This window comes from Petaurus breviceps, unplaced genomic scaffold (genome assembly GCF_028583685.1).
Source record: "Petaurus breviceps papuanus isolate PSGF00001 unplaced genomic scaffold, PetGlider_PUasm1.0 176, whole genome shotgun sequence".
NCBI classification, from domain to species: domain Eukaryota; kingdom Metazoa; phylum Chordata; class Mammalia; order Diprotodontia; family Petauridae; genus Petaurus; species Petaurus breviceps.
The window spans coordinates 6,822,220-6,847,492 of NW_027185771.1; the positions used below are offsets into that span (position 1 = coordinate 6,822,220).

At 44.7% G+C, this 25,273-nt stretch overlaps 1 protein-coding gene across 1 annotated transcript in view; it reads right to left on the bottom strand.

The window, feature by feature from the left end:
- The window catches only part of ZFPM1 (zinc finger protein, FOG family member 1), a 195,694-nt gene that overhangs the window by 102,507 nt on the left and 67,914 nt on the right, over positions 1–25,273 (bottom strand). The window contains exons 2-3 of the mRNA XM_069085576.1: positions 15,092–15,220; positions 4,084–4,179 (exon numbers count right to left, since the gene is read on the bottom strand). Of these exons, the coding sequence (XP_068941677.1) occupies positions 4,084–4,179; positions 15,092–15,220 (225 nt within the window). The remainder of the gene's footprint in view (positions 1–4,083; positions 4,180–15,091; positions 15,221–25,273) is intronic.

The window sequence follows — 25,273 nt, forward strand, 5'->3', positions numbered from 1 at the left end:
AGCTGCTCCCCTTTGCAGCGGACATCTCTGAAGATACAAAGTGTCATGAGAAGGAGAAATAGATACTATGGTGTCACTTGGCAGGCGTGGGGCGGAGTTTCTTAAGACCCAACCAAAAAGAGAAGATTCTCCATTACCTAGTGAATTCACAGGTCTGGGCCCAGAACCTCTGCTCCAAGCAGAGAAAAGGGGGACCAAGAAGAGACAATAACAGGGTCTTTTAGCAAGACCCGTATCCTTACTACATGTTGAGTAGCACCATGTATTTGTCCTGGACAACTGCTAGAAATTCCCATATAGCCATGAATTCCGAAGGAAAAAGAGAAAAGTGTGATGTGGTCGATTCCTGCTTGTGCTCATAGAGCAGGGGGTGAAATAATCCAAACTGAGAGACAATTCTCAAAACTGGCATCTCCAATCTCTTCCCGATCCACCCCACATGTGTGAATTTTCTGGGGTACACTGTGATCCCTTTTTCCAGTTCTCTCTTCACACATCAAATAAGATGGGATATGCAAAGTTATTTGCAAACTTTAAAGCAAAATATAAAGGCTATTGATGGCTATTATTATTAATTACTATTACTATAATTGGGGCTGCTACTACTACCTCTACCACTACCACTACCACTACCACTATTACCACTACACACTCTTCCTCCTTTGTGGACCATGGTTTTCACTCTCCTTCACTTTCTACCTTCCTTGTCAACCATCAGCCAAGAGGGAAGTGTAACACAATGCAATGAACATTGACTCAGAAGACAGAGGGCATGGGTCCAAGTCCTATCTTTGATGCTTATCTGTGTGACCTCAGACAAGTCATTTAACCTCTAGGCCCATTTCCTTATCTGAAAAAATGAGGGACAGGACTAAATGTCCTCTCTCTTACAGATGGTCATTGGATCTGGTGAATAAGGGAACCCAGGAGTGCATAATATACCCAGCCCCTTTCCGGGGCTTCTGCCCTGAGCTATCAGGAAGCCCCCCAAAGTATTTCTAGCCACACTTGGATTTCTCCAAGGAACCTAAACTGCACGTTTTTTTTCCTAGACCCCTCTATAAGGTTATCTCATACCCAATTTGTTCTGACTCTGAGTATCCCTCCACTGGGGCTGGGTATTTCAGATACAGATTTCCTGTCCTATGATGGGTACATTTCTCCACTAAAGTCTTACTCTGTCATGGTATGGTGATAACCCTGGGTCCTCAATATTGGGCATAATCTTGAAAAGTGAGGTCCTACCTGGGTTTAGTAGTGGACCAGATTCTGTGTCCGTCACCTTAGGACCAGCCTAGCCAAGTCCAGAGAATTTCAACCCTGACTTGGTCACTGAGGAAGGGAATTTTCAGCCATTGCTCATGATGATTATCATGTTAATCAATGAATCACCTAATACAATTATGTACACAGTGCTTTAAGTTTTGCAAAGCTCCCTTGAGAGAATATGAACATCCTGAGGACAGGGGCTGGTTCACTTTTGTCTTAGTTCACTGGACCCAGCGCCTGGCACAAAGCAGACTTTTAATAAATGTTTGTTGATTGATATACATGGACACAATCATGCATCCCTGAAATACTGATACAATATAGACAGAAGGCTGGTTTCCCCCCAAATGACAGGACTCAGAACAAAGGTTGCCCCAGGCCCCAGTCTAGTCAACTGTGTGGACACCCTCTCTCATCATAGAGAGCCAAGAAGTTAGCTAGGGGAGGCCAACTGGGTTCCTTCTGATATCTTCCTCTGGGCTTTCCCAGTGCCCCAAAGCTACTGTCCTCAAGAGCCAGCCCTGATCAAAGCCACAGACTTCCAGCTCTAATTCAGAGGGAAGAGATGTCATCAGTCATGACAGAGGAGAAGCATTTGGTCTTGGTCTCTGCACCAGGCAATGTGAAATAACCCATCTCCTCATTTCCTCCAAAGTGACACCAATGCTTCTTTCAAAATGACCCTTGCCCAAATGCCTCCACCAGGTGAAATCTCTACAGATCGAAGCACCTTGCAGACATAAACACAAAGAAAAACATGGGTTCAGAAACCTAAATATAGCCCAACCTTCCTCAGCCCATGTTCTGTGTGGGTCCCCTCACAGCCTTCTCTGAAGGTGTCTCCTTTTATTTTCTTTGCATTTAAACTAATTGAGGATTGATACCAATGATATTTGCAGCACCCAGGACTGTGTCTCTTACCCTCCTCAGAACACCCCTACTCTGCTTACACTGTTCCTTTTCTCAGAAAAACTCTGTCCTGTTCAAATCCTGCTTTACCTGGAAGGCCTAACTCAAACACCACCTTTGCCATTGCTCCTAGTTGGAGAGGTAGATGCTCCCCCTCCTCTGAATCCCAGAGCACTTTCTTTGTACCTCCCTGAACAGCACTTGTCAAGTTCACTGGATTGCTGTTTTTGAAAAAGAAGGAACTTGAAGGTCATCTCCTCTGACCCTTTGCTTTACACAGGAGGAAACTGAGGCCTAGAGACAGTTAAGTGATGTGACCAAAGTTCTCTAGGTAATGAGTGACAGAGTCAGGATTTATACCATCATCCTTTTACTAAAAAAACTAGCACTTTTCCCATTGTGTCAATATTTATCTGTTGTTTGTGTGAAGATCTTATTCCACGCCACTATTGTATTTCCCCCCTTCATCATGGCAAGCTCTTGGAATGGAAGAACCATGGCTTGTTCATCTCTGTATCTTCCAAGTACCCAATGCCAGGCTTTGTCCACAGGAAAAAGTCACTGAATGAATGGACTCCTAACTGTCTAACCCTTTATCCAACCATTCACCCTTTCATCCCAGATTACACACACAGCCCCCTTTCTTCTCTCTTCAGTGGTACCTACCTTCCCCTATGCTTCTGGTTCCAGATTTGTAAAAAGGGAAGGAAGGTGCCCAAGACACAACAGAATGAAGATAGACCTCTCTAGAGTATGCCAAGGAGTACCATTATAGTGGGATGATTGCTGATACCATAGCCATCCTGGTCTGGCCATCCTACCATTGGGAGTATCTGAGTGAGGGCTTAGCTTTTCTCCACTGTACTTTGGGATACAACTCAGACAGACAGGACTTTTTTTGGTCTCATGGTATTTTCCTTGGAATCCTAGGTCTTAGGAGAGAGACAGGATTCAAGGGTTTCATTTCCAAGACCCTTCGTGTACCTGGTTATGGGACCTCCCTGAAGTCATAGAAGATATGCTGGTGTGTTTCAGATAGTGGAATGTAACTCTTGCTATGGTCCAAAGACTAACTCCTAACCCTACCTAAGAAGAGAGAAAAAAGGATACTGAATGATAAGAAGAGAGCATAAGAGAAAGCAGGATCCTGACTGAAGGAGACAGAAACAAGGGTGAGAGTATCAGGGTTGAGAGAGAAAACACAGACAGAGAAAGACAGAGATAAGGGAGAGGGAAGGAGAGAAGAAAGGAGAGAGAGGAAGGGAGATTCTAGGCCAGAAGTTCTTTACCTGGGTCTGTACCAAGGTCCAAGACTAGTTTTCAGGGAGCTTGTGAACTTGGATTGGGGGAGGTGGTGGAATTTGCATTTTTATTTCATTATAATTGGTTTTCTTTATAATCTATGCATTTTATGCATTTCAAAATATTATTCTGAGAATAAAATATTATTCACCAAACTGTCAAGGGGGTCCATGTCACAAAATGTTAAAAATCCCTGAACTAAGAGAAAGGAAGAAGAGGGAAAGGGAAAAGGAAAGAGAGAGGGAGAGGGAGAAGGAGGGAGAAAAGGAGAGCGAGAGAAAGAGAGGGACAAGGAGAAAGACTGGGCAAAAGGGAAAAGAAAAAGAAAGAAAAAGCAAGGGTGGGCTGGGTAGAGGAAGGAGGAAGCGAAAACACTATAGAGAATGAGTTCTGCAAGGACCAGACTAAGAAGAGGGTATCTCAAATCCTGCAATACTTGAAGGAATTCCTTTAGAGGAAACCAAGGTCTTCTCAGCATGTCCCCACCATCATATATCAGACTCTTGATGGGCACTGCCCTGTACCAAAACAGGCTCTTGCTAGATGAAGGGATGGTGGGGAGGGGATGGGAGAGGGAGAGATGAAGATCAGAGGGCTGGTTACCTGGCCCATTCCACGGGCTGGCCTCTTCCCGACCTCGGTCAGACACTTGCTCTTCTAGCTCCTTAGGGCCCTCTGGGTCTTCCTGCGTCTCTATTTCTGTTGAGATAAAAACACAGTCACTTTTCCTGCTCCTGAACTGAGGGGTGAGGCGGCACAGGGCCTTTCAGCAACATTTCCTCATCATCTCCAAGAATCTCCCCTCCCCCAGTCCCAGATCCCCCCTGCCCCCGGGACATCTTCACCATTCCCCTTTGTCAACAGGGGATTTCAACTCCAGATTTATGATTCTTCAGGCCTTAATTCAATGGCCAGCTCCTATGTGCCACCAGGAAAGAAGGGAGAAGACTGGCCAGGCTGAGCCTTTGGAAGAAGCCCAAGGGGGAGGGAGGGCAGAAGGGACGAACACAGTGGCCACATGGCTGCCTCTATTTCGAGAACTTTTCGGCCTCTTTGATTCATAGCAGTAATAGTAATAATTATGACGGTTGCTGTTAATAACTGTAACTAGCATAGTAATCGCCCCTCCCGCCTCACCCAGGGACCTGGTGGACGCCTCTCTAAACACTGCTCCTGGGCCTTGCTCCGTGGGTGGTGTATGCCTAGCAACTTGATAACAATTATTTTTCTCTTATTAACTGCTGTTAGAGATGCTGCCGATAAGCCTATGTGCATATGACAGTGGGACAGATTAGTGCCCAAAGTACATGTTTGCCTTTACATCGCAGGGTTGATAACCACAGTGGCCCCAATCGATGGGCACCCAGAAAGTACGCCCAGAGGTGACGTCACCAGCATTTCAGATTATTAATACCAGCGATAAGCCCAATGATTAACATCAAATAAATCAATCATGCCATATAAAAGTCCTATTATTTTTAGCTATAAATCAAAGTGGATGGCATATTGATTTGTATCCATCACGGGGAAAGCTTTCCTATGTGCCCACGAGAACAGTGGTTACTGAAGCTGCTCAGTGTTATCGACCCTATCAACTTTTTATCAAAACAGGCCAGTACCAGGTGCAACCTGGACTGCTTTTCCCAGCTCCCTAAGCGGCCGTCCCCACCCCCACCACTCACTCCCCCCTTTCCCTATCTGCCTCTGCTCTACATCAGCTCTGAAATCAGATAAAAGAGCCTCCTGCTTCCCTCTTAAACTAGCCAGGGTCAAAGTCTGCCAGCAACAAACACTTGCTCTTTGACAGGCTGTTAGCTCCCACCACCAAATTCCAACCCCTTTCCCGACTCTTTCCCTCTCCAAAGTCCCCTCTGTGGTAAGGGCAGGGCTGGGGATGAGGAAGGGAGTCAGTCCTTTGAGATGGTTTGCAATCAGGCATTGTTGGAAGGGCTGGAAAGAACACAGGCTCCAAAAGCTGGCTTGGTCACTTGCTCCTTGGGTGACCTTAGACAAGTCTCTTTCCCTCCCCTGGGCTTTGAGTTTCCTCATCTGTAAAATGAGGGAGTTGGACTAGATGACCATTGTAGGTCCCTTCCAACTCTTATGATCCTAGGTTGAGAAGAATGTCCAGAAAACCAAGGCTGGAAGTTCAATTCTCATCAAGGCTAAAATGATTCCATCTGTTTCCCAGCCACGGGGGATATTGCTAGCCCTGACAAGTCATCTGAAAACTGTGTGTCCTTGGTCACAAGGGAGAGGAGACCAGACAAGAGAATGGGGATGGTTCGATGGAAATCTATCCCCACTTCTCGGGAAAGAAAAGAAAACAGAAAACCTATTGCTGGTATGTCCACTGTCCATCTATGTCACTCCATACATACCAGGCAGTCCGGCAGCTGTGTGCATTAAGTCCCTCCCCTGTCTGGGTGAGTACAGAGGGCAGGAGGGTTAGAATTGGCACGGTCAGTTCAAGGACTCTCAGCAGCCTGGACTCTCTCTGTCTGGCTGCCTCTTATCATCTCAGATTATCAAAAGATTGGGATCCAGCTGCCTTTGCACCAAGAGGCTGATGGGACTTATTTTTTTTTTAAACCCGCTTTCCTGTTATCTGGGGCTAAGTTCCCATAAAAGGCTCAGCTATTGATTTCTGGGTGAAAGACCAGGATCCAGGTGTCAGACTGATTTTGCCCAACCTTGGGTGGGAATGAGAACTCTCTGACAGGCACAACTAGGGGAGGATGTGGTCAGGGATGGGGGTGGGGAGAGATAGGCAGAAAGGGCCAGACCACACAACCAAATTTCTTATCGTCTTTAAGGGACGGACTTCCATTGCTGGCCTCTACTTGGGGGGTTGGGGGAGGGAAAGAGAAGAAACACTTGCCTGAGAACACCTAGGCCTTTCAAACTCACACCACCTCAAATAAAGAAGGTCCCTTCATGAGGCAAGAACTGGGGGGACAGAGGGCTGGATTTGGAGCTGGACTGGCTGGGCTTGGTTCAGATCCCAGTTAGGACACTTCCTGCCTCTGTGACCTTGGAAAAAAAGTCAATTCGCCTCTCTGCCTTCAGTATGCTCATCTATAAAATGAGAGGCTTGGCCTACACGGCCTCTCAAGTCATCTCCTGTTCAAAATCCAATGCTCCTAGGGTTCTCCTCTCTGAATTTAATCATAATCCCAGACCTTGAAGGAACAAGTCTTTAAAAGACCATCTAGCCCAATTCTACAATTAAGAGAACCGAGATCCAAGAAACATGAAGGAATTTAAGACTACACAATGCATTAGAGAGTCAGGACCAAAATGTGTATTTTCTAATACTGAGTTCAATCACTGACAATTCATATTTCCAAAGAGCTTAAAGATTTACAAAGCACAAGTCCACGACTCCTGGGAGAGGTAACACAAACATTATTATTCCCCAGCTTTTATTAATGAGGAAGCAAGCTCAGGGAAATGAGTTGATTGGCCTAAGATCCATGCTTTTGCTTAGGCTGGCCATACCTGAAATGCCCTCCCTCCTCACTTCTCAATATCTCGACCCGCACTCCAGATTCAGCTCCAACATGAGCCCATGGCAAACTTTTCTGGATGCCCCCATGTTGTTAGCAATTCCTTAATTGTAATTAGCTAAATATAGTTTATAGTCCTTATATGTGGATGTGTTGTTCCCCTGCCATAAAATGTAAGCTCTCTGAGGGCAGGAATTGTTTGCTTTTTATCCTCGTATTCCGAGTCTAAGGCACACAGAAAGCATTTAATAAATGCCCCTTAAATTAAGCTGAAGGGCCCACAGCTACCAAGTGTCCCAGGTGGGGCTGGGCACTAGGTCTCCTAATAACCAGCTCAGAGTTCTTTCCTCCAAAACAAGGAACAAGCCTTTGTTAAGAGCCCAGGACTATTCGGAACCAGTGTTCCTCAAACTAATCTGACTGTGGATCATCTTTAGGATTGACTTATATTGAGAGAACCCCAAAATGCTGATTTGGGGAGTAGGGCTGGCAGTGGCTTCAGAGACACCAGATACCCCTATTGACACCCCTGTCAATGGCTGCTGGGAAATTATTGGAACAGGATCCAATTCCCTATAATGATATGTGATAAATTTTTTCATATAATAAAATCATATCTAGGTGGAACATTGGATGGAGCACCTGGCCTGGAGTCAGGAAGACCTGAATTCAAATCCTGCTTTAGGCACTTATGAGCTGTGTGACTCTGGCCAAGTCATTTAGCCCTGTTTGCTTCAGTTTTCTCATCTGTAAAGTGAGCTAGAGAAAGAAATGGCAAACTACTCCAGTATCTTTGTCAAGTAAACCCCAAATGGAGTCATGAAGAGTTGGACATGAATGAAACAACTTAACAGCAACAAAAGTCATATCTAATATTTGAACTTGTTTAGAAGGGGGAAATGTTGCATTTTGCCAACACATAAATGTTGGCATTTTCTCATGGACCCTTACACTGCTTGGGAAACTGTGTTCTAGACAAACATAAAGTCAGTCAATCAATCAATGAGCATTTATTTATTGTTTGTTCAGGGCAGGCACCCAGCTATAGGCACTGGGGATTTAAGAGTACTAGAGCTTATCAGGTTTGCATCGGAAAGGGGAAGACAACAGGTGGACCCCAGAGTATAAATGACAGGATCCAAGTGAAGACAAGCCAGTTTCGGGGAGGGAAGATGTTAGCAGCTGGGGCTAAAGGACAGGTTTCCTGGGAGCACTGGAGCAGAGCCTCAAGTTAGGGTAACAGCATCCTCCCCACCTTCACTCTTCTCAAAGAGCCATGGGAAGGCTCCAAAGGCATCTGAACTCTGGCCAAAGAAGTGCTTTCACATCCCACAATGGCAGGTGCATTTGGACCCAGTCCCTCACAACGCCAGTGTGGAGGCCCCAGTAAATGGCAATTCACTTCATCTTCCTGGGCCTTTTCATCCTCATCTGCAACATGAGGGGGTCGGTCCAGATGACCTCTGAGACTCCTTCCTGCTCCAGATCTCTGCTCCTTTGGTCCTTCGACAACAGAATCATAGTAAGTGAGATGAGAGAGATCTTAGGAATGATCCTGCCTCGTGCAGGAATGCTTTCCACAGCAGCCTTGACTTGAATACTTCCAGTGATGGGGAGGCTCCCCCCCACCTAAGGCAGCTCAATAAATCTTAAACGAGAAATAGTACCTCCAAGGGTTGTTGTGAAGACAAAATTAATGTCTGTAAAGCACTTTGTAGACCTGCCTTAATGTTGTTGTTGTTCAGTCATTTTCAGTCCTGTCTAACAAGGGTTTTCTTGGCAAAGACACTAGAGGGATTTGCCATTTCCTTCTCCAGCCCATTTGACAGATAAGGAAACTGAGGTAAACAAGATTAAGTGACTTGCCCAGGGTCACACAGCTAGTAAGTGGGCAAGGCTGGATTTGAACTCAGGAAGATGAATCTTCCAGACTCCAAGCCCAGAGCTCTATCTGTGCTATCTAGTTTGACAAATAAAGAAAGCACCTGCTTACCTACTACATGCTAGGCTTGGTGCTAGGCGGAGGAGATACAAAGACCAAAATGAAATATTCTCTGCCCTCAAGAAGCTTCTGTTTTTAGCAGGAGAGAGAGAGAGAGAGAGAGAGAGAGAGAGAGAGAGAGAGAGAGAGAGAGAGAGAGAGAGAGAGTGAGAAAGACAGATGTGGTATTTGTCATTGGAGATAAATGGTCTGTGAAGAGAAATATTGGTCAAGAAAAGCCTCCTTCCCATAGTGACTCATTCTGCCTCCTCTGTTCCCCCTCCACCCCTCTCCAACTCCCTAGTCAAAGAGTCCCTTTAAGAAGACATAAACCACTGGGACTGGAAACCTCTAAATCCTCCTCTGGCCCTCAAAGAGGAAAATTGAGGCAAATCTCTAAAGGGGTCACATTTCGAAGGCTGATAATGGCTCCCTTGAAGTAGAGAAGGTTCCCAACCCTAGATAGCGAGATAAGCCCCAACCTGAAAATGTCCCCTTTACTGAGGTTTCTCCTCAGTGAGGCCCTAGAACAGTCTCTTGAAGAAGAGGAGCATGGTCTCTCTGAGTGAGGGATTCCATTTCTTGAATTCTGGGTGCATGAGGTAAAGGGGCAACTTCCACAAGACTTCAAAAGAGCCTTGGATCCAAGGTGAAGGCAACTCAGGGGAGGAAAATAGAAGCTACGGCCTGGGCACACTCCCAAACACATGGCTTTACCCAGAGCATGGTGTCTGGGTTGTGGACCCCTCCACCCCTGGTCTCAGTCCTGGCTGATCCCAATAAGATTCTCCAAACTTTTTCCTTCTATTTGTCCCAAGTTCACTTTAGCTCCTTCTGACAGAATCTATAGCTGCAGCTTGAAACCATCGGATCAAGGCTTAGGGACCTATGTGGGACCTCTCTGACCCTGGAGAGAGACTTCTCCCCACTCCCAGGCAAGCAACACAGTGACTTTTGATTGTGGCTGCAAGAACCCTGTCCACTTGTCTCTCACCCACATCAAAAAGATAAGCGGAACTTCCCGTGAGCTTTGCATTGGGTCACTAGGCTCAAGGCAGTAACTTCTCTTGAGAAATATTTTGTGACTTAATTGTCTTCCAAGGCTGTGTTCTACCCTTCTAAGTAAAGAGGGGGAAGCAAACTGAATGGAGTCAGGAGATCTGGTTTTGAATTCTTGTTCCAGCACTTAAACATACAAAGCTATGTGACCAGTCAAATTACAAACCCTCTCTGTATTTCAATTTCTTTATTTTTAAATTACAGATAAGATTTTCCCTATTTCCTTTATATGGTCTCAAGGAAAGTGATTTGTAAAACTTATAGCACTATATAAAAACAAGTTATTAGTATTAGGTAATCACATACAGCTCTGGAGATCTTTATAAGACTTCTGCTTGAAAAACATGGGCCCAGTAGATAAGCACTCAAAAAATATAAGCAAACAGTTCTCAAAAGAATTGCAAACTAATAGCAACCATAGAAAAGAATGCTCCAAATCACAAAAAACAAGAAAAATGCAAATCAAAACAACTCTGAACTTTTGCCTCAGATTCAGAAAATTGGCAAATATGACAAAAGGTGAGAAGAGTTAGTGTCTTAGGGGGATGGAAAGGCAGGCTTACTAATAATACACTGTTGGTAGAGCTGTGAGCTGGTCCAACAGTTCTGGAGAGCAATCTGGAATTATGCAAGAAAAGTCACCGCAACGTTCATGTCCTTTGACCCAGAGATTCCACTGCTAAGCACACATGCCAAAGGGGTCAGAGATAGAAAGAAAGGCCTCATGTACACCAAAATATTAATGGCAACACTGTAGAAGCCAAGAACTGGAATGAAGATGTGCATTAAAGTAAATGAGGCCAACACAGACATAAAGAAATATTACTGCACTACAAGAACACAGAGGAAACACGGGAAGCCCCAAAGTGGAAGAAGCCATGCCAGGAAAACAGTATCGATTCTGTGACTTCAACAACATAGATGGAAAGAATGTCAATGACAACTGCAAGATCAATATGGAGTGCTGAGAAATGACAAAGACTGACTTGGGTACCAAAGGAGATGAGATGAGCTGGGGATCATAGCTAGCATTTATATAGGCCTTTATGCTTTTGAAAAGCTCTGTACCTTATTTGATCCTCAAAACAACCAGCGGAAGAAGGTGCTATTATTATCCCTGTTTTTACAGAGAAGGAAACTGAGGCAGAGGGCTAAGTGACTTTCCCAGGGTCACATAACTAGAAAGTGTCTGAGAATCCACCTCCTAATTGTGGAGCACTCTGTAATCATATCAGTTAGTTAGCTTTGTAAAGTTAATTGGTTAGTTTCATTAAACTATTCTCTATGTCCCTTTTTTATTTTTTGATTTAGTAATGGCTCTCTGGGAGGGTGAGGGGGAATATATTGAGAAATGAGGGTGATACAATGCAAAAGCAAATGATATTGATGATTATTTAAATTAAAATGAACAAAATTTAAAAAAAAAATCAGAGGCCCTAGGAGAAAAGTGGAAAAAATAGGCCTCTCTCCCTTCTTTGGAGAGGTGTGGGGCTGTGGGTGTGGAGTGCTACACATTGTCACTCAGCTGATGTTGTCCTAATTTTTTTCCTCTTCCTTTTTTTGTCTTTGTTATAAGGGAAGACTCGCTAGGAAAGAGAGAGGGCTAGGATGTATTCAAAATGAAGGTGATGTAAAAACCAAGACATCGAGCAATGTTTTTTAAAGCAGAAGCCAACAAAATTCCCAGCACCTACAACAATATAAACAGAAAGGTCGCTAAAAGGAAGCCAAATTCTTGACCAACAAAAGTCATGGATAAGAGATAATGAAACCTATCTCTGATGTGGGGGACTACTTGGACAGAATACTATATACATTATTGGCTGGGGTCCCCATATCAGATATTTTGCTTAATTGTCTTTTTTTGGGGGGGAGACACAAAGGAGGGTTTGTTCAGTTTGGAGGGGAGAGGAAAAGGAATATCTGTATTTATACAGCACTTATTGATGTTCATAGAATTTATTGCTATAAAAGCTAAGAGGGGCCACTGGCATGTATAAAATAAAATGCTAAGAGATGTGGACAGAATGTTGGACGTGAAGTCAAGAAGACCCAAGTTCAGATCTTGCTTCAGAACACATTAGCTATGTGATACTGAACAGGTGACTTAGTCTCTATTTGCCTCAGTTTCTCCATCTGTAAAATAGGGATAATAATAGCATCACAGGGAGGATAACATGCTATGATGTTGGTCAAAATGCTCTGCAAACTTTAAAGCGTTCTATAAATGTGATCCTCACAACCAGTATTAGTCACATTATTTTAAAAAGCCAGTGGCCAAGGTTCCCATCACACGACTAATGAGTGTCTGAGGATGAATTTATTATTATTATTATTAATAGCTAACACAGCACCTACTATGCGCCAAGCACAGTGCTAAATGCTTTTATAATTATTCTGTCATTTGATCCTCACAACAACCTTGCAAGGTAGGTGCTGCTTCTATTTCCATTTTACAGTTAAGGAAACTGAGGCAGGCAGAGGTTAAGTGAGTTGCCCAGGGTCACACAGCTAGTATGTGTCTGAGGCTAGATTTGAACTCAGGTCTCCCTCAGTCTAAGTCCAGGGCTCTATTCATGGCTCCACCTGGCTGCCCTTAAAGAATGGCCCTGTGGAGAAAGTCAGAAGACCCTGGACCCCAGTCCTGGCTCTGCTATTAACCTGCTTTGTGATCCTGGACAAGTCTGGGCCTTGGTTGCTCCCATCTGTGAAATGAGATGATCCCTCAGGTCTCTTGAAATGCTCTCATGTTATAGTTTTAAGGCAAAACTAAAGGGTATATGAGAAGAGGCCCCATAAGCAGCCAGGGCTGGTATTTGCTTGGTAGTGAATTCTCAACAAGCTCCTCAAAAGATCTCTACTGTTCTTGGCCAGTCTAAAAACCTTATGAACACCCCCATTTTACAGATCAGGAAACTGAGACCCAGAAAGGGGAAAGTGACTTCCCCAAGTTTTCCAGCACTTAGCACAGTACCTGGAACAAAGTAGGACTTTAATAAATGTTTATTGAATTGAATTGTATTGAGTTAAGCTCACAGAGTGAATTAGTAGAAAGACTAAACTACTTAAAAATTCTCAATGGCTCCCTATTGCTTCCAAAACCATCCTTCTTGACTGCCAGGTCTGCCTCCACCATGCCTCGATATCTCCCAGCAAATCCCCTCATTGGACAAAAGGAGCGTCCTGAGGTCTGGGGCAACAAGAGGGAGTCTGGTTCTCTCCCTGTGATATCCCTGTTGCCCCCCAGTCTGGAGCTTCCAACAGGGGAGAGGCCAGTTCCCAGATCAGTTTTGTCTGCAGTCCCTGGAGGTTCTGGGTTCTATTGTTAATTACTGTACTCAAAGAAGAGCTGAAGAATGTCTTGGAGAGGGGCTCCAAGGCAAATGGAGCCAGGCGTAGAAAGGGCTCCTTGTCCTTGAATCACCTTGAATGAAGGAGAGGGCTGGGAAATGGTGAAGATCTGAGGGAGGCAGGCCCAAGGACACAGGCATAGATCTATCCCTCCCACTGGGGAAAGCTCAGCTTCAGTGGGTGGTGCCAGTGGCCCTAAAATAGAGGGAAGGGGAAGGATTGATGGGCCTATCTAGTGAGTTGGGCTTCCTTTTTTCTCAGCCACTCAAGCTTTCCAGACTAGAGTCCCATGGCAGGTGGTTGTAAGGAGGAGAAAAGTCCCTTATGGGTAATTAATTAAGAGCCCATGGGCAGGGCTGGGGGGGGAGGGGGGAGAATAAATTCCAATTAACCTCCAAGCAACCTGGCCCCATGCCTAATGGCCAATATGTATGGGAGGGATTCAAAGGTCCTTTATATGGGAGAAAGGAAGGAAGAAACCCCAGCTGATTACCACCTCCTGAATGACTAGGTTGGAATTCATAACCAGGGCCCATAATGTGTCCAGCCAGCATTCCTGTTTTCCTCTTGGACAAATCATGGCACAGGGGAAGAACACATGACTAGGGTCCACGGTTTCCGGTATAGGCCTCCATAATTGTGGGGTTTAAATGAGGCCTCCCCCTCCCCCAGTCCTCAAAACCCTCAAGAAAACCAGAGTTCAAATCCTGACTCTGACACATACTGGCTCTGTGACCCTGGGCAAGTCACTTAACCTCTGTGTATCCGAGTACTAAATCTAAATTACAGAGGAGGCTGCTGTCTGCATAGGTAAAGAAGGTTCCTCTGATAGGAACTCCCTATGCTGATGAAAGAACAGAGAAAAATGGGACAAGATGGCATCCAAAAATCCCTTCTAGCTCCAACAATTAACAATCCTCAAAGCCAGACATTCTGTCTGCCTTCTGGGGCCTCTGGACCCCTTCACACTCTTAAAAATGATAGAAGGCCCCAATGAGCCTTTGTTTCTGTGGGTTATGTTCAGGGATATGTCGGAGTCAACCCATCCCAGCTCCTGAGAGGCACAAATCTTGCCTTGGTTTTTTATTTTGGTTGATTGTCTAGAAGGCAACAGAGTGATGTAGAAAATGGGAATAATGCTGATTTGACTGAAGAGTGGGCCGTGTCTATGTTGCTTTTTGGAAAGTCATTTACCAGTACACTCCTGGTTATATTTATCTAGATTTACTATAGTAGAAATTGAAATGGACAAATTTTTAAAAATAATAAATCAATTATATAATAGCATAAATAACACTTTTATGAAAAAATAACTATATTTTCCAAAACATGAAAAATTTGATGAGAGGAATATCATCTTTTCACATATTTTGGCAAATCTCTTTAATGTCTGTCTTAATAGAATACAGCTGGATTCTCATATCTGCTTCTGCATTCATTCAATCTTTACAATAGGTAGTTTTAGTTGAAGGATATGAAGAAAACTTGGTCTTACACAGATATATAGCTGGAAAAAGGAGTATCTTAATAGGCAAATAACATCTTTGTATTATTGTGAAAATGGTTTTGAACCCTACGGCCCCCTGAAAGGGTCCTGGGGACTCCTAGGGATCCTTGGAGCACACTTTGAGATCTGTGGCCTTTTGGACCCTCTTCTATTTCCTGAGGATAAATGGGACCAGGACTAGCCCAATCTTAGGTTGCAACTTACCGCTGCAGGGAGGGCTCAAGGGCTCACACTCTCCTGAGGCCTCAGGATCCGAAGCTCCTCCCTCTCTCTCTGATTGGCTGGCATCCTTGGCCTGATTGTCTTCTCCTTCCTCCATGTCACCAAGAGAACCTTTAAAAAGAAAACCGATATGGCGCTCACGCAGCTGTGGTGTTCCAAAGGACCCATACCCAACGTGGACGCAATGTCACTCATTGTCATGCCTGGCATCACTGGGCCAAGGACTAGATCACAAAGATCAGCCTCTTTGGTCTGGAAGGAACAGTGCTGGCACAGGATGTAGTTAACATAGAAAGGAGAAGACATCCTAATCGCCTCATTCCCAACCCCTAGAATGCCTGATGCCCTTCCAGTTAAAACCCAGTCATTAGCACAAATAATGGGACAGGCTTCTTTAACAGGCAGTATGGTATAGTGGGGAGAACACTGGAGTGGAAGGCAGAAGATCTGTGTTCAAATTCCATCTCTGCTATTAACTACGTGTATAACTTTGGACAAATCACTGCTTCTCTGATGACCTCAGTTTCCTTATCTGTAAAAAGAAGAGGATGGACCAGGATGGGCTTTTAAAGTTCATTCTGGCTCTTATGAGTTTATGGAACTTTCATCTCCAAGAAGCCCAGGCTGAAAAACCAATCACCACTCATTTATCTAAGAGCTGACAGTGTACCAGGTGCTATATTAGGTGGTAGGGATAGCAGAACAGAAACGAAAGGAAACAGGGACAGAGTGGACAAAAATTTCTGCCATCACAGGTTACCAAAGAGGACTAGATTGCCTTGGGGTCTTTGTTGAATTTGTCAAAGGTTAAGGAGGTGGGGCGGCCAGGTAGCACAGCAAGAGCACCGGCTCCAGTGTTGAGAAGACCTGGAGATTGAATCCCGGGCTCAGACACTTAGCACCCACCCAGAAACACCTGGCTGTGTAACCTTGAGCAAGCTACTTAACCCCAATTGCTTAGGGGCGGCCAGGTGGCTCAGCAAGTAAGAGCACCGGCTCCAGTGTCGGGATGACCTGGATCAAATCTGGGCTCAGATACTCAGCACCACACCCAAAAATAACTGGCCCTGTAACCTTGAGCAAGTTACTTAACCCTGATTGCTTAAAAAAAAAAAGGTTAAGGAGGTGGGAGTGGGGGGAGTGGCAGCAACAGCAGCCAACATACATCACTTCCTTTGGCTCTTAAAACCATGAGGGGAGGTTGTAGGTGAGGTGATATCATTCCCATTTTTCAGATGAGACGACTGAGGCCCAAAGAATTTAAGTGACTTGTCTAAGTGTCTGAAATAAGATTCGAACCTGGGTCTGCCTAACACCAAGAGTAAAATTCCATCAAGTGTACCACAGAGAAGGTCTTTGGCTGGTTAGTGACCATTCTGCTGTTCTCTAAGTTCATCTACCAATTCCCCAAAGCAATCCTGGCCTCAGGGACTGGGTATGAATAGAGGCAGAAAAGTCAGGAGAATTCGGAGGGAGAGTAAGCTCTAAGCCCCTGGGAAGCTACTTAGAAGGGCCCCAGGGCAGGTCCAGCCTGTGGACATGTACAAGAACTCACAGGTCTTAGCATTAAACAGAAATACATACACACATGTATATGTATATATTTTTTCTTTTTTTTTTTAATTAACAAGCACGTACTTTTTCTTCTTGTCACCCCCTTCTCCCCACCCTGAAAAGGAAAGGAAACACAGAACGATTGCAATAAATACGCAAAACAAATTCCTGCATTGGCCATCCCCCCAAAATGTGTCAGATACGTATATTCCTAGACTACAAACACAAGGCATTTGCTGACTTGTATGTAGGCCAGCTGCTTCAGGGAGGGGGTGGTGAAGATCATTGGCTTTGGAGCTGAAAGGGACCTTAGAGACCACCTGATCCAACCCCTTTCATTTTACAGGGTCCCCCGGGGAGCCAGTGGCAGGGGCTGAAGTTGCACCCTGGACTTTCCCCATTGTATTTAACACACATTTATGATGTGCCTGTGAAGGCTGTGCTGGGCACTGAGAGGTAATACACAGAAGAACACTTACAGTCTGGTAGAGAGTTTAGATATGTGGGCAAATTGTGGTGCAAGTGAGAGAAACCACTGAAATAGGAATCCTGGATCTTGAGTTCTAGTCCTAATTTCTTCCACTAACTAAATGTAAAATTAGGACAAGATGATACCTAAAGCCCCATATGCTATCATCCTAAATGAGTGCAATACCAGACAGGATATAAATATTCCCCAAGAGATATCTAAATAATTAGAGCTAGCATATATAGAATGCTTTAGGGTTTACAAAGTGCTTTTATAAATATCAATATTTATAAAATATTTAACAAATATATAACAAATATTATTTGAGTCCCACAACTCTGGTAAGGAGGTAGATACTATTATAACCCCCATTTTACAGTTCAGGAAACTGAGGCAGAGGTTAAGTGATTCACCCAGGTAACATAGTTAGGACATGTCTGCACAGGATTTGAACTCAGGTCCAGGTTTTCACTGAGCCACCTAAATGTCAAGGGAAGTCATGGAATCTCAGTAGGTAGAGACCCCAGAGTTCATCTAATAGAATCATTTCCTGAGCAGGAATCCCCATATGGATAACATCCTTCATATGCTGAATCACTCAGTCTGATGGGAAGCACCAAATCTTCCACGTGAGTGCTTCCATAAGCACCAAAACATCCACGGAAGCACTCTCCAGCCTTAATGTCTCTGGTTATCTGAAGGAGACAAATGAAATCTTTCAACATTTACCAAAAGTAATGAAAAACCTCACTTTGCTTTTTTAGAACACAGAAAAGAGAATGGGGCAGTGAGAGGGTACGTCAGCATATCCAGAGTATATCCCAACTCCACAAAAGAGGGACTGTGTCCCAACATTCCAAGAGTCCCCATTTCTTACTGCTGCTTCTCCACTGGGCTGGGGATTGGAAGCAGAGGTAGCTTTGGTAGAGAGAAGACAACGAATGAATAGAATACCTCAGGATCATGCTATGGGATGTATAAAAAGATGATCCAGGTTAAATCTGACGTCCTTTCACTTCCTTGCTAGAACTAACGTTAATGATTTTATGATGCTATGTGACCAATTTAATAATTAATATTGGACTAAACTCCAACATTAGTCCAAAGCCTTAGTGTTCAATGTGCATACAAACCACTCACTTAAGGGGTGACTGAATTATCAATTTCCTGATTGTCTTTTTCCCAATTTACCTGGTAAATTCAACAGCTCACACCTTAAGAAAAGAGTGTTTTTTCTTGTGTGTTTGAACAGATCATTATTGCACTGGTAATGTTGGTCATTTGCTGGTTAATGTTGGGTATTAATCATTTTTGAATACTAGTTGCAACTATGTATGGGTGATTAACACTTACAAGCTGTGTGACCTTGGTCAAGTCACTTAACCCCAATTGCCCTGCCTTTCCCTCTCCAAAAAGACCAAAAATACCCCTAAAAACCTCTGTATGTGTGGAGGTGAGAGCTATGTGTATGTATGGAGGTGAGAGTTATGTAGTATGAAACGAACATTGGTGATATTAATGAGGTGACTGCAGAATGTCTCTGGCATACTCCAACAAATCTGAAAGAGTGTCAAGACTGTGGAACACCAGTCTGTAAGCATGAACTGTCCAGTACCAATGGAATGAAAAGCCAATCATCCCAATTAAGGATGTTAAATTACCTAAGACTATGAAGACCAAAGAAGGTGGCTGGGGTGTAGAATTTTCCTTTGGGGTGAAACTGCTATTATTCCCCAGTGAGGACCCAGGCAGCTTGTATAGCCCCCTGGGGTGAAACACTTCCTCCCTAAGCATCCTTCCCCCCCCCCCTCTCTTTTTCTACCTTAATTTGCGGCAAGACAGGAATAATAATACTTCTCTGAGAAGTGCCTGCAGCTCCTTGGAGCAAAGAGCAAAGCAGGAATTATTATTAACAGTAACAAGTGGCAACAATGCCGAGTTCTGCAGAGAATAATAATTATCTGCTTTGTTGAAGGCAGTCTCAGAGGGAATCTCCGCTCCCCTGATGGCCCAGGAAAGGTAGGAAGGGAGCTCATGGGAAAGACAGCACCTTCCCAGCTCTATCCCAGGAAGGGAGGACAATGTCCATTCCACTTGCCCCAATGAGGAGACTGGAGATAAATACGGTTCCAATACAAGGATGCCAGGCTATGTCACACCAGGGTCCTTCATTGGTTTTCCATATCACTTTCTTGATTGGTCAAGACTTGCTCCTCTACTGACAGACATATCTAATTTTTTCATTCCTCCCTTTAAATAAATTCCCCTCTAGAAACAGAAGAAAGAAGGAAGGCAGGGAGGACTCATAAGAAAATCAAATACCCGTGTGATGGAGGCATTTGCAAGGCCACCCCTAAAGGTGTTGATTACAGTTTCCTCCTGGGATGCCTGAGATCCCATAGTTGCCAATCCATGTGATGTTTACCATGACTTAACAGGTCTGGGTTTGCCTACCGAGGCTGGTTATAGACAACCACCATTCACCTGCTGGCCTCTACCCAAATTACAGGCATGAGGCTGAGGAGGAATTAATTAGTTGATGGTAAACATGACAAGTTGAGTTGTGTTCATTTGCAGGTTACTTTCCCAGAAGGCTTTGCCATTCCCCCACCCCCCAACTCATCAGCCGTGAAAGACAAAAGGGAGAAGGATCCATGATAGAGAAAGTCTAGGAGAGAAGGTTTGGAAACCAGGCCTCCTGGATTTTGTTGGAAATTAAGCCCGTGACTCAAAGGCAAAATGTTTGGCAAACTTTAGAGTGCTATATAAATACAGGCTGTATTCTCAGGAAGAATGGCCATGCTGAAGTGAAAGGTAGGGACGGGACTGCTAGGTTGAGCCATTCTGAAAGGCTCAATCCTGTGGGACCAGTGGTGTTCATTCCACAGTAGATTTTCCAGCTTAGAGGGTCAGCTCTTCCCCTCACCACAGGGGATGGGTCACCTTGGGAAGTCACTCAATGCCAAGCCTCAGTTTCCCCATCTGTAAAAAGGAGGGAGTTAGACTGGAAGACCCCTAATTATAGCAGCCCTATCTATAGCTATGTTCTTAGGAATGCAGCTGGAGAAAGAACAGCAGGGGTGGGTAGGGAGGCTGGCCAGGAAGGAGAGAGAGAAAAAGCCACACAGTAAAAATGTCTCCAGACCTCAGCTGCTCTCTGACTCCAGGCATGGATATTTACGGGGGAGAACAAAGGGCCCTATAATCTACACAAAGCAGACAACAATAACCGTGAAGAAAGAGGCTGCCCGAGAAGGAAAGGCAATTTATTCTAATTCTGCTAATTTCAGTTCCAGCACAATTAAAAAGCCTCTGATAATGCCCAGAAACAATCGCCACCGAACAAATCGTTTCCCTCTCCGCAAATGAAACATCGTTAGGCTAATTTCTTCTTTCACGCCTTCTCGGCTCTTGGCTGCCTGATAAAATTAACAGGCTTTCTTCTGCCAGACCCTCTCCCCAACCCCCAGCAAAGAGGGGTGGGGTCCCTGCTCCTGGATCTCCCCCCCCCCCCCCCCCCCCTCTCACATCTCTGGCCACCAGCTGGGCTCCCTCCCCACCCACCTCCCACCTGCCTCTCAGTCACCTGCTGCTGACATGCTCTTCCCGGCCCCCGCACCCTAGGCTCCTTACCCCCAATCTTTGGGGATTCCTAAGGAGCTTTGCTGCCAGGTCCCATCTTGTGCCATTTCCTCTGGTCCCCAGGATGCTGAGCAAGGCTAGGGGCATTCCAGAATGTAGCCTCTGCCTTGTCCCCATAGTCTCAACTCCATCCCACCAGCCAGCAGTTAAATTCCCTACCCCCAAGTCCTTTGGGGCACTTGAGAGTTCTAACTTGAATTTCCCCCATTCTGTCCCAGCTTGGGTAGACTCTAGCTTTGCAATGCAGTTTTTTTTTCTCTCTCTCTCTCTCTCTCTCTCTCTCTCTCTCTCTCTCACACACACACACACACACACACACACACACACACACACACAGAGACAGACAGACAGACACTCACACACATAAGATAAAGCCATCCCACTATCCACCTCACTGAGAAATCACCATGAATGGAGTACCCAGAGGTCACCTTTTTTCTCCAAACAGGAAGGCTTATTACTGAAACTCAGGAACCACCCTACACCCACTCCCCCTACCCCAGCTCCTTGACCAAAGTTGTGCATACATATCCCACAGGCCCATCACCAGGTATTCTATGTTTTTCCTAAGTGAGTTAGCCCCACCTTCTCTTCAGCCTGGTCATTCTCAGCAATGACTAGACCATTTGAGAGAGGAAGGTACTTAACTTCTCACACTGCCCTAATAGGCAAGGGGCACCTTAAGTTACGAACAGACTCCTTGTCACCAACAGCACAGGAGAGATTCACTGGGGTTCATATTTCAGACTCAGAGAGCTGGACTGGACCTCGGGGCTCACCTGGTCCAATACTTACCTAAGTGCTAACAAACTCCTTCTTCGGCACCCTAGACCCTGGTCATTCAAGCTTTTCTTGAATATACCCAGAGACAGGGAGCTCATTTCCCACTCAACAGAGAAACTAAAGTCAACACCACTCAATTAATCATGATCAAGACAGCATATGCCACCAAAACACAGCCTGAATCAGATTAAAATGTGCCTAACAAAATAATAAAGATACAGGGCAGTGGATAGAATGCTGAACCTGAAGTCGAATCCAGTCTAGGACACTTACCAGCTGTGTGACCCTGGGCAAGTCACTTAACCCTACTTGCCTCAGTTTCCTCATCTGTAAAATGAGCTGGAGAAGAAAATGGCAAACCATGCCAGCATCTTAGCCAAGATAACCCCAAATGGGGTCACAGAGAGTTGGACATGACTGAAACGAATCAACCACCACCACCTAATGCGAATTTGTGGTTTTCTAAGTCAATGTGCAGCCCAGGGATCTGTTTCTATTTGAGTTTGACACCACTGATAAGGCAGGTAGAAAGAATGTTGGATCTGGAGTCCAGAGCCCTGGATTCAAGTTCCGAGTCTCTTATTTACTAACTGTGACTTTGGACAAGTCATTTTACCTCTGAGCCTCAGCTTCCTCTCATCTGTAAATTGAAGACAGTTGCTACCTTACAGGAGTGTTACTAGGAAAGCATTTTGTAAGACTTGAATTAGGGGGGAAAAAAAAAGACTTGCATTAGGATGAGTTAGCATTACTCTCCTGGACACCTAGAGCCACCATGGCTACCAGAGAATCCTGAGTTCTCCTTTACAATCCTCTCTCTGAGACAATCACTTTTACTGGGAGCTTTAGCTCCCATTCTTCCTGCTCTAAGACACTTCAGGGAAACTGAGGAAGTGACATAGTAAATGTAGAGGTTAAATCATAGGTTCATAAGATCACAGAAAGGGGCTTTAATAGTAGTGTATAGTGAAATCTCTGCCCCCTTCACAGGCACGATAGACAGAATTCACCAGGATCTGAGAACAGCCACTCTGGATCAGTCTCATGCTCCTTTAAACCACGGGTTCTGTCTCTAGAAGGGTCATCAATCCTCTGGAGACATGTCTAACCTGATGCCAAGCTCGAGCATGAAAGACATGAACATCCTAACAATCTCCAGACCCCTTTTTGGGTCTATCATTTAGAACCGTATGTAAACCTTTCTTGAAGGCAGGATTCTAGACTTTAGCATCTCTTAGGACAATGATTCCCCCAATGACTAGTTTTATGGTTAAAAAGAACCCTAGAGATCATCTTGACTAATGGTGTCAAAGTCAAATAGAAACTAGGCCCCATGTTGACCTCGAAAACCACAAACTAACGTTATCTATGTTGTATCGTACTTTTATTTTGTCGGACATTTTCATCTGATTTGGGCAGCCCTCCCAAGTTTTGCACCAGTCAGTATGATGCCCCTGATCTAGACCAAGCCTACCCTGAAACATGAGTCTCTTCTTTGGAAGCATTTTCTGAAGCAATGCATAAAAAGGTTATAAGGAGGATATTCAAACTTGAAGAGCGGGGAAGGGAGGGGGGGGAGGAAGAGTTCAATTGGAGCTCTCCAAAAGTAGAACATAGGGTATCATTGAAGATCTCTAATTTTGAAGACTTCCATACCTGAAAAAGGATCTCCTATATACTCATGCATGGTCAATTGGACTAGATGGCCAATGGGGTCACACCCTTCCAACCCTGAAATTCTGGGCTACTCTGGTCTTTTAGCCCCTGGTTAAATACCTCACTGATGAGGAAATTAGTACCACCCAAGGCAACTCACTAGGCTTGAAGAGAAATGCTCAGATTAGAAGATTCTTACCTAAAGTGAACGAAAATTTACCTCCCTGTAATCTACAGCTAGATGGCGCAGTGAATAGAGCACGGGGTTTGGAACAGAAAAGACTCACCTATAAGAGTTCAAATCTAGTATCAGACATTCACTAGCTGTGCAACCCTGGGCAAGTGTTTGCCTCAGTTTCCTCATCTGTAAAATGAACTGGAGAAGGGAAATGGCAAACCACGTCAGTATCTTTGACAAGAAAATCCCAAATGGGGTCATAAAGAGTTGGTCACAGGGGTGGCTAGATGGTTCAGTGAATGGAGCACTGGTGTCTGGAGAACCTGAGTTCAAATCCAGCCTCAGACACTTAACACTTACTACCCATTTGACCTTGTTAACCCCAATTGCCCTCCAAAAAGCAAAAAAAAAAAAAAAGAGTTGGACACAACTGAAAAACAATTTATACCCATTGGCCTTCGTTCCAGCCTTTAGAGGTAAGCAGAATAAGTCTAAAACGTTCTTCCATAAGATAGCCCTGAACATATCTGAAGATGGCAATTCATACATGAGCTTCTTTTTGACTAAAACTTTTCCATTGTCTTTCCTATCCCCCTTCTCCCTCCCCAGTGCCTTTCAATGTATAGGACACATGGGAAAAGCATAGCATCATAGCAGCCAACAACCCCATAGTTGCAGTAATGCCCATTTCTGCATTTCAAGGCTTACAAAGCTCTTTCCCCATAATAACCAAGTGAAAAGCAGGTAGTGAAAGTGTTAGCTTCCCATTTTGGAGATGAGGAGACTGAGGCTCAGAGAGCTTTATTGACTTGCCCAAGCTCATACATAGTCTCAGAGCCAGTACTTGAATCTAACAGAAGTGATGTCAGAGAAAAGAGGGTCAAATTTGAAGTCTGATGTCTTGGGTTCGAATTCCATCTTTGCCACTTAATAGCTAGGTGACCTTGGGCAAGTAATGAAACTTTTGAGGGCTGTTTTCTTCATCTACATATAAGATTAAAAGGTTGTCTTAAATATCCCCTAACGTCCCTTCCCAGCTCTAAATCTGGGTTTTCCAATTCAGTGCTCTTTCTATCATGCTGTGAGATGGGCAGGGATGAGGCTGGATGGAGGATTTCACTGGCTCAGGGAAATCCGTCTAAGGAAACTTCCTCCACTAATGCAGAAGCAATATAGCACAATGGGTATGGAACTGTCTTGTACTCAAGTCCTGACTCAGGCCATCTGACCCCAGGTAACTCTAAGACTCTGAGGTGTATACTCTGAAGTCTCCAGATCACAGGATTTGGAAAGCTTAGAGATCTCTAAGGGTGAGTGGTGTCCAAAGTATTTTATTAAGCAGGAAGCTAAGACCACAGGTCACTGTGTGTGCTTACTAAATGAATACCAGATGAAAGAATGACCACAGGGCACTTTCAAGCTGACTCCCAGATGCTCATGGGTCCCTGTTCTTTCCCCTTGCCACCTCTGCTCTGCCAAGGAGGAGATAGCTCAGCCTCCTCGGTTTGCCAGGGGTGGGGCTACAGGCCAGCGGTGGGTGGGAGAGAGAATGGTGGTGCTGGACAGCAGCAGCAGCAGCCTGCTGGCTGCTGGCTGTGGCCGCAGTAACTACAGCGTCATTTCTCTGGGATTGCTGGAAGCCTGGCTCAGTTATCACCCCATGCAGGCTCCCTCTGCCAGCCTGATCTGTCTATTCTTCATTAAGCAAATACGCTGAAATGGAAATGAAAACATAATAGCTATTTGATTTTGGGCGAGATATTTTGCATATTGGTTCAGTGCTGATAGTGGAATTTCATCAACTCCCTTTTTTCATGCTTTAAAACTGAATTACTAAGACAGCCTCTACAGAGGGGGATGAGCCAAAAAGCTCAGTTCCAAG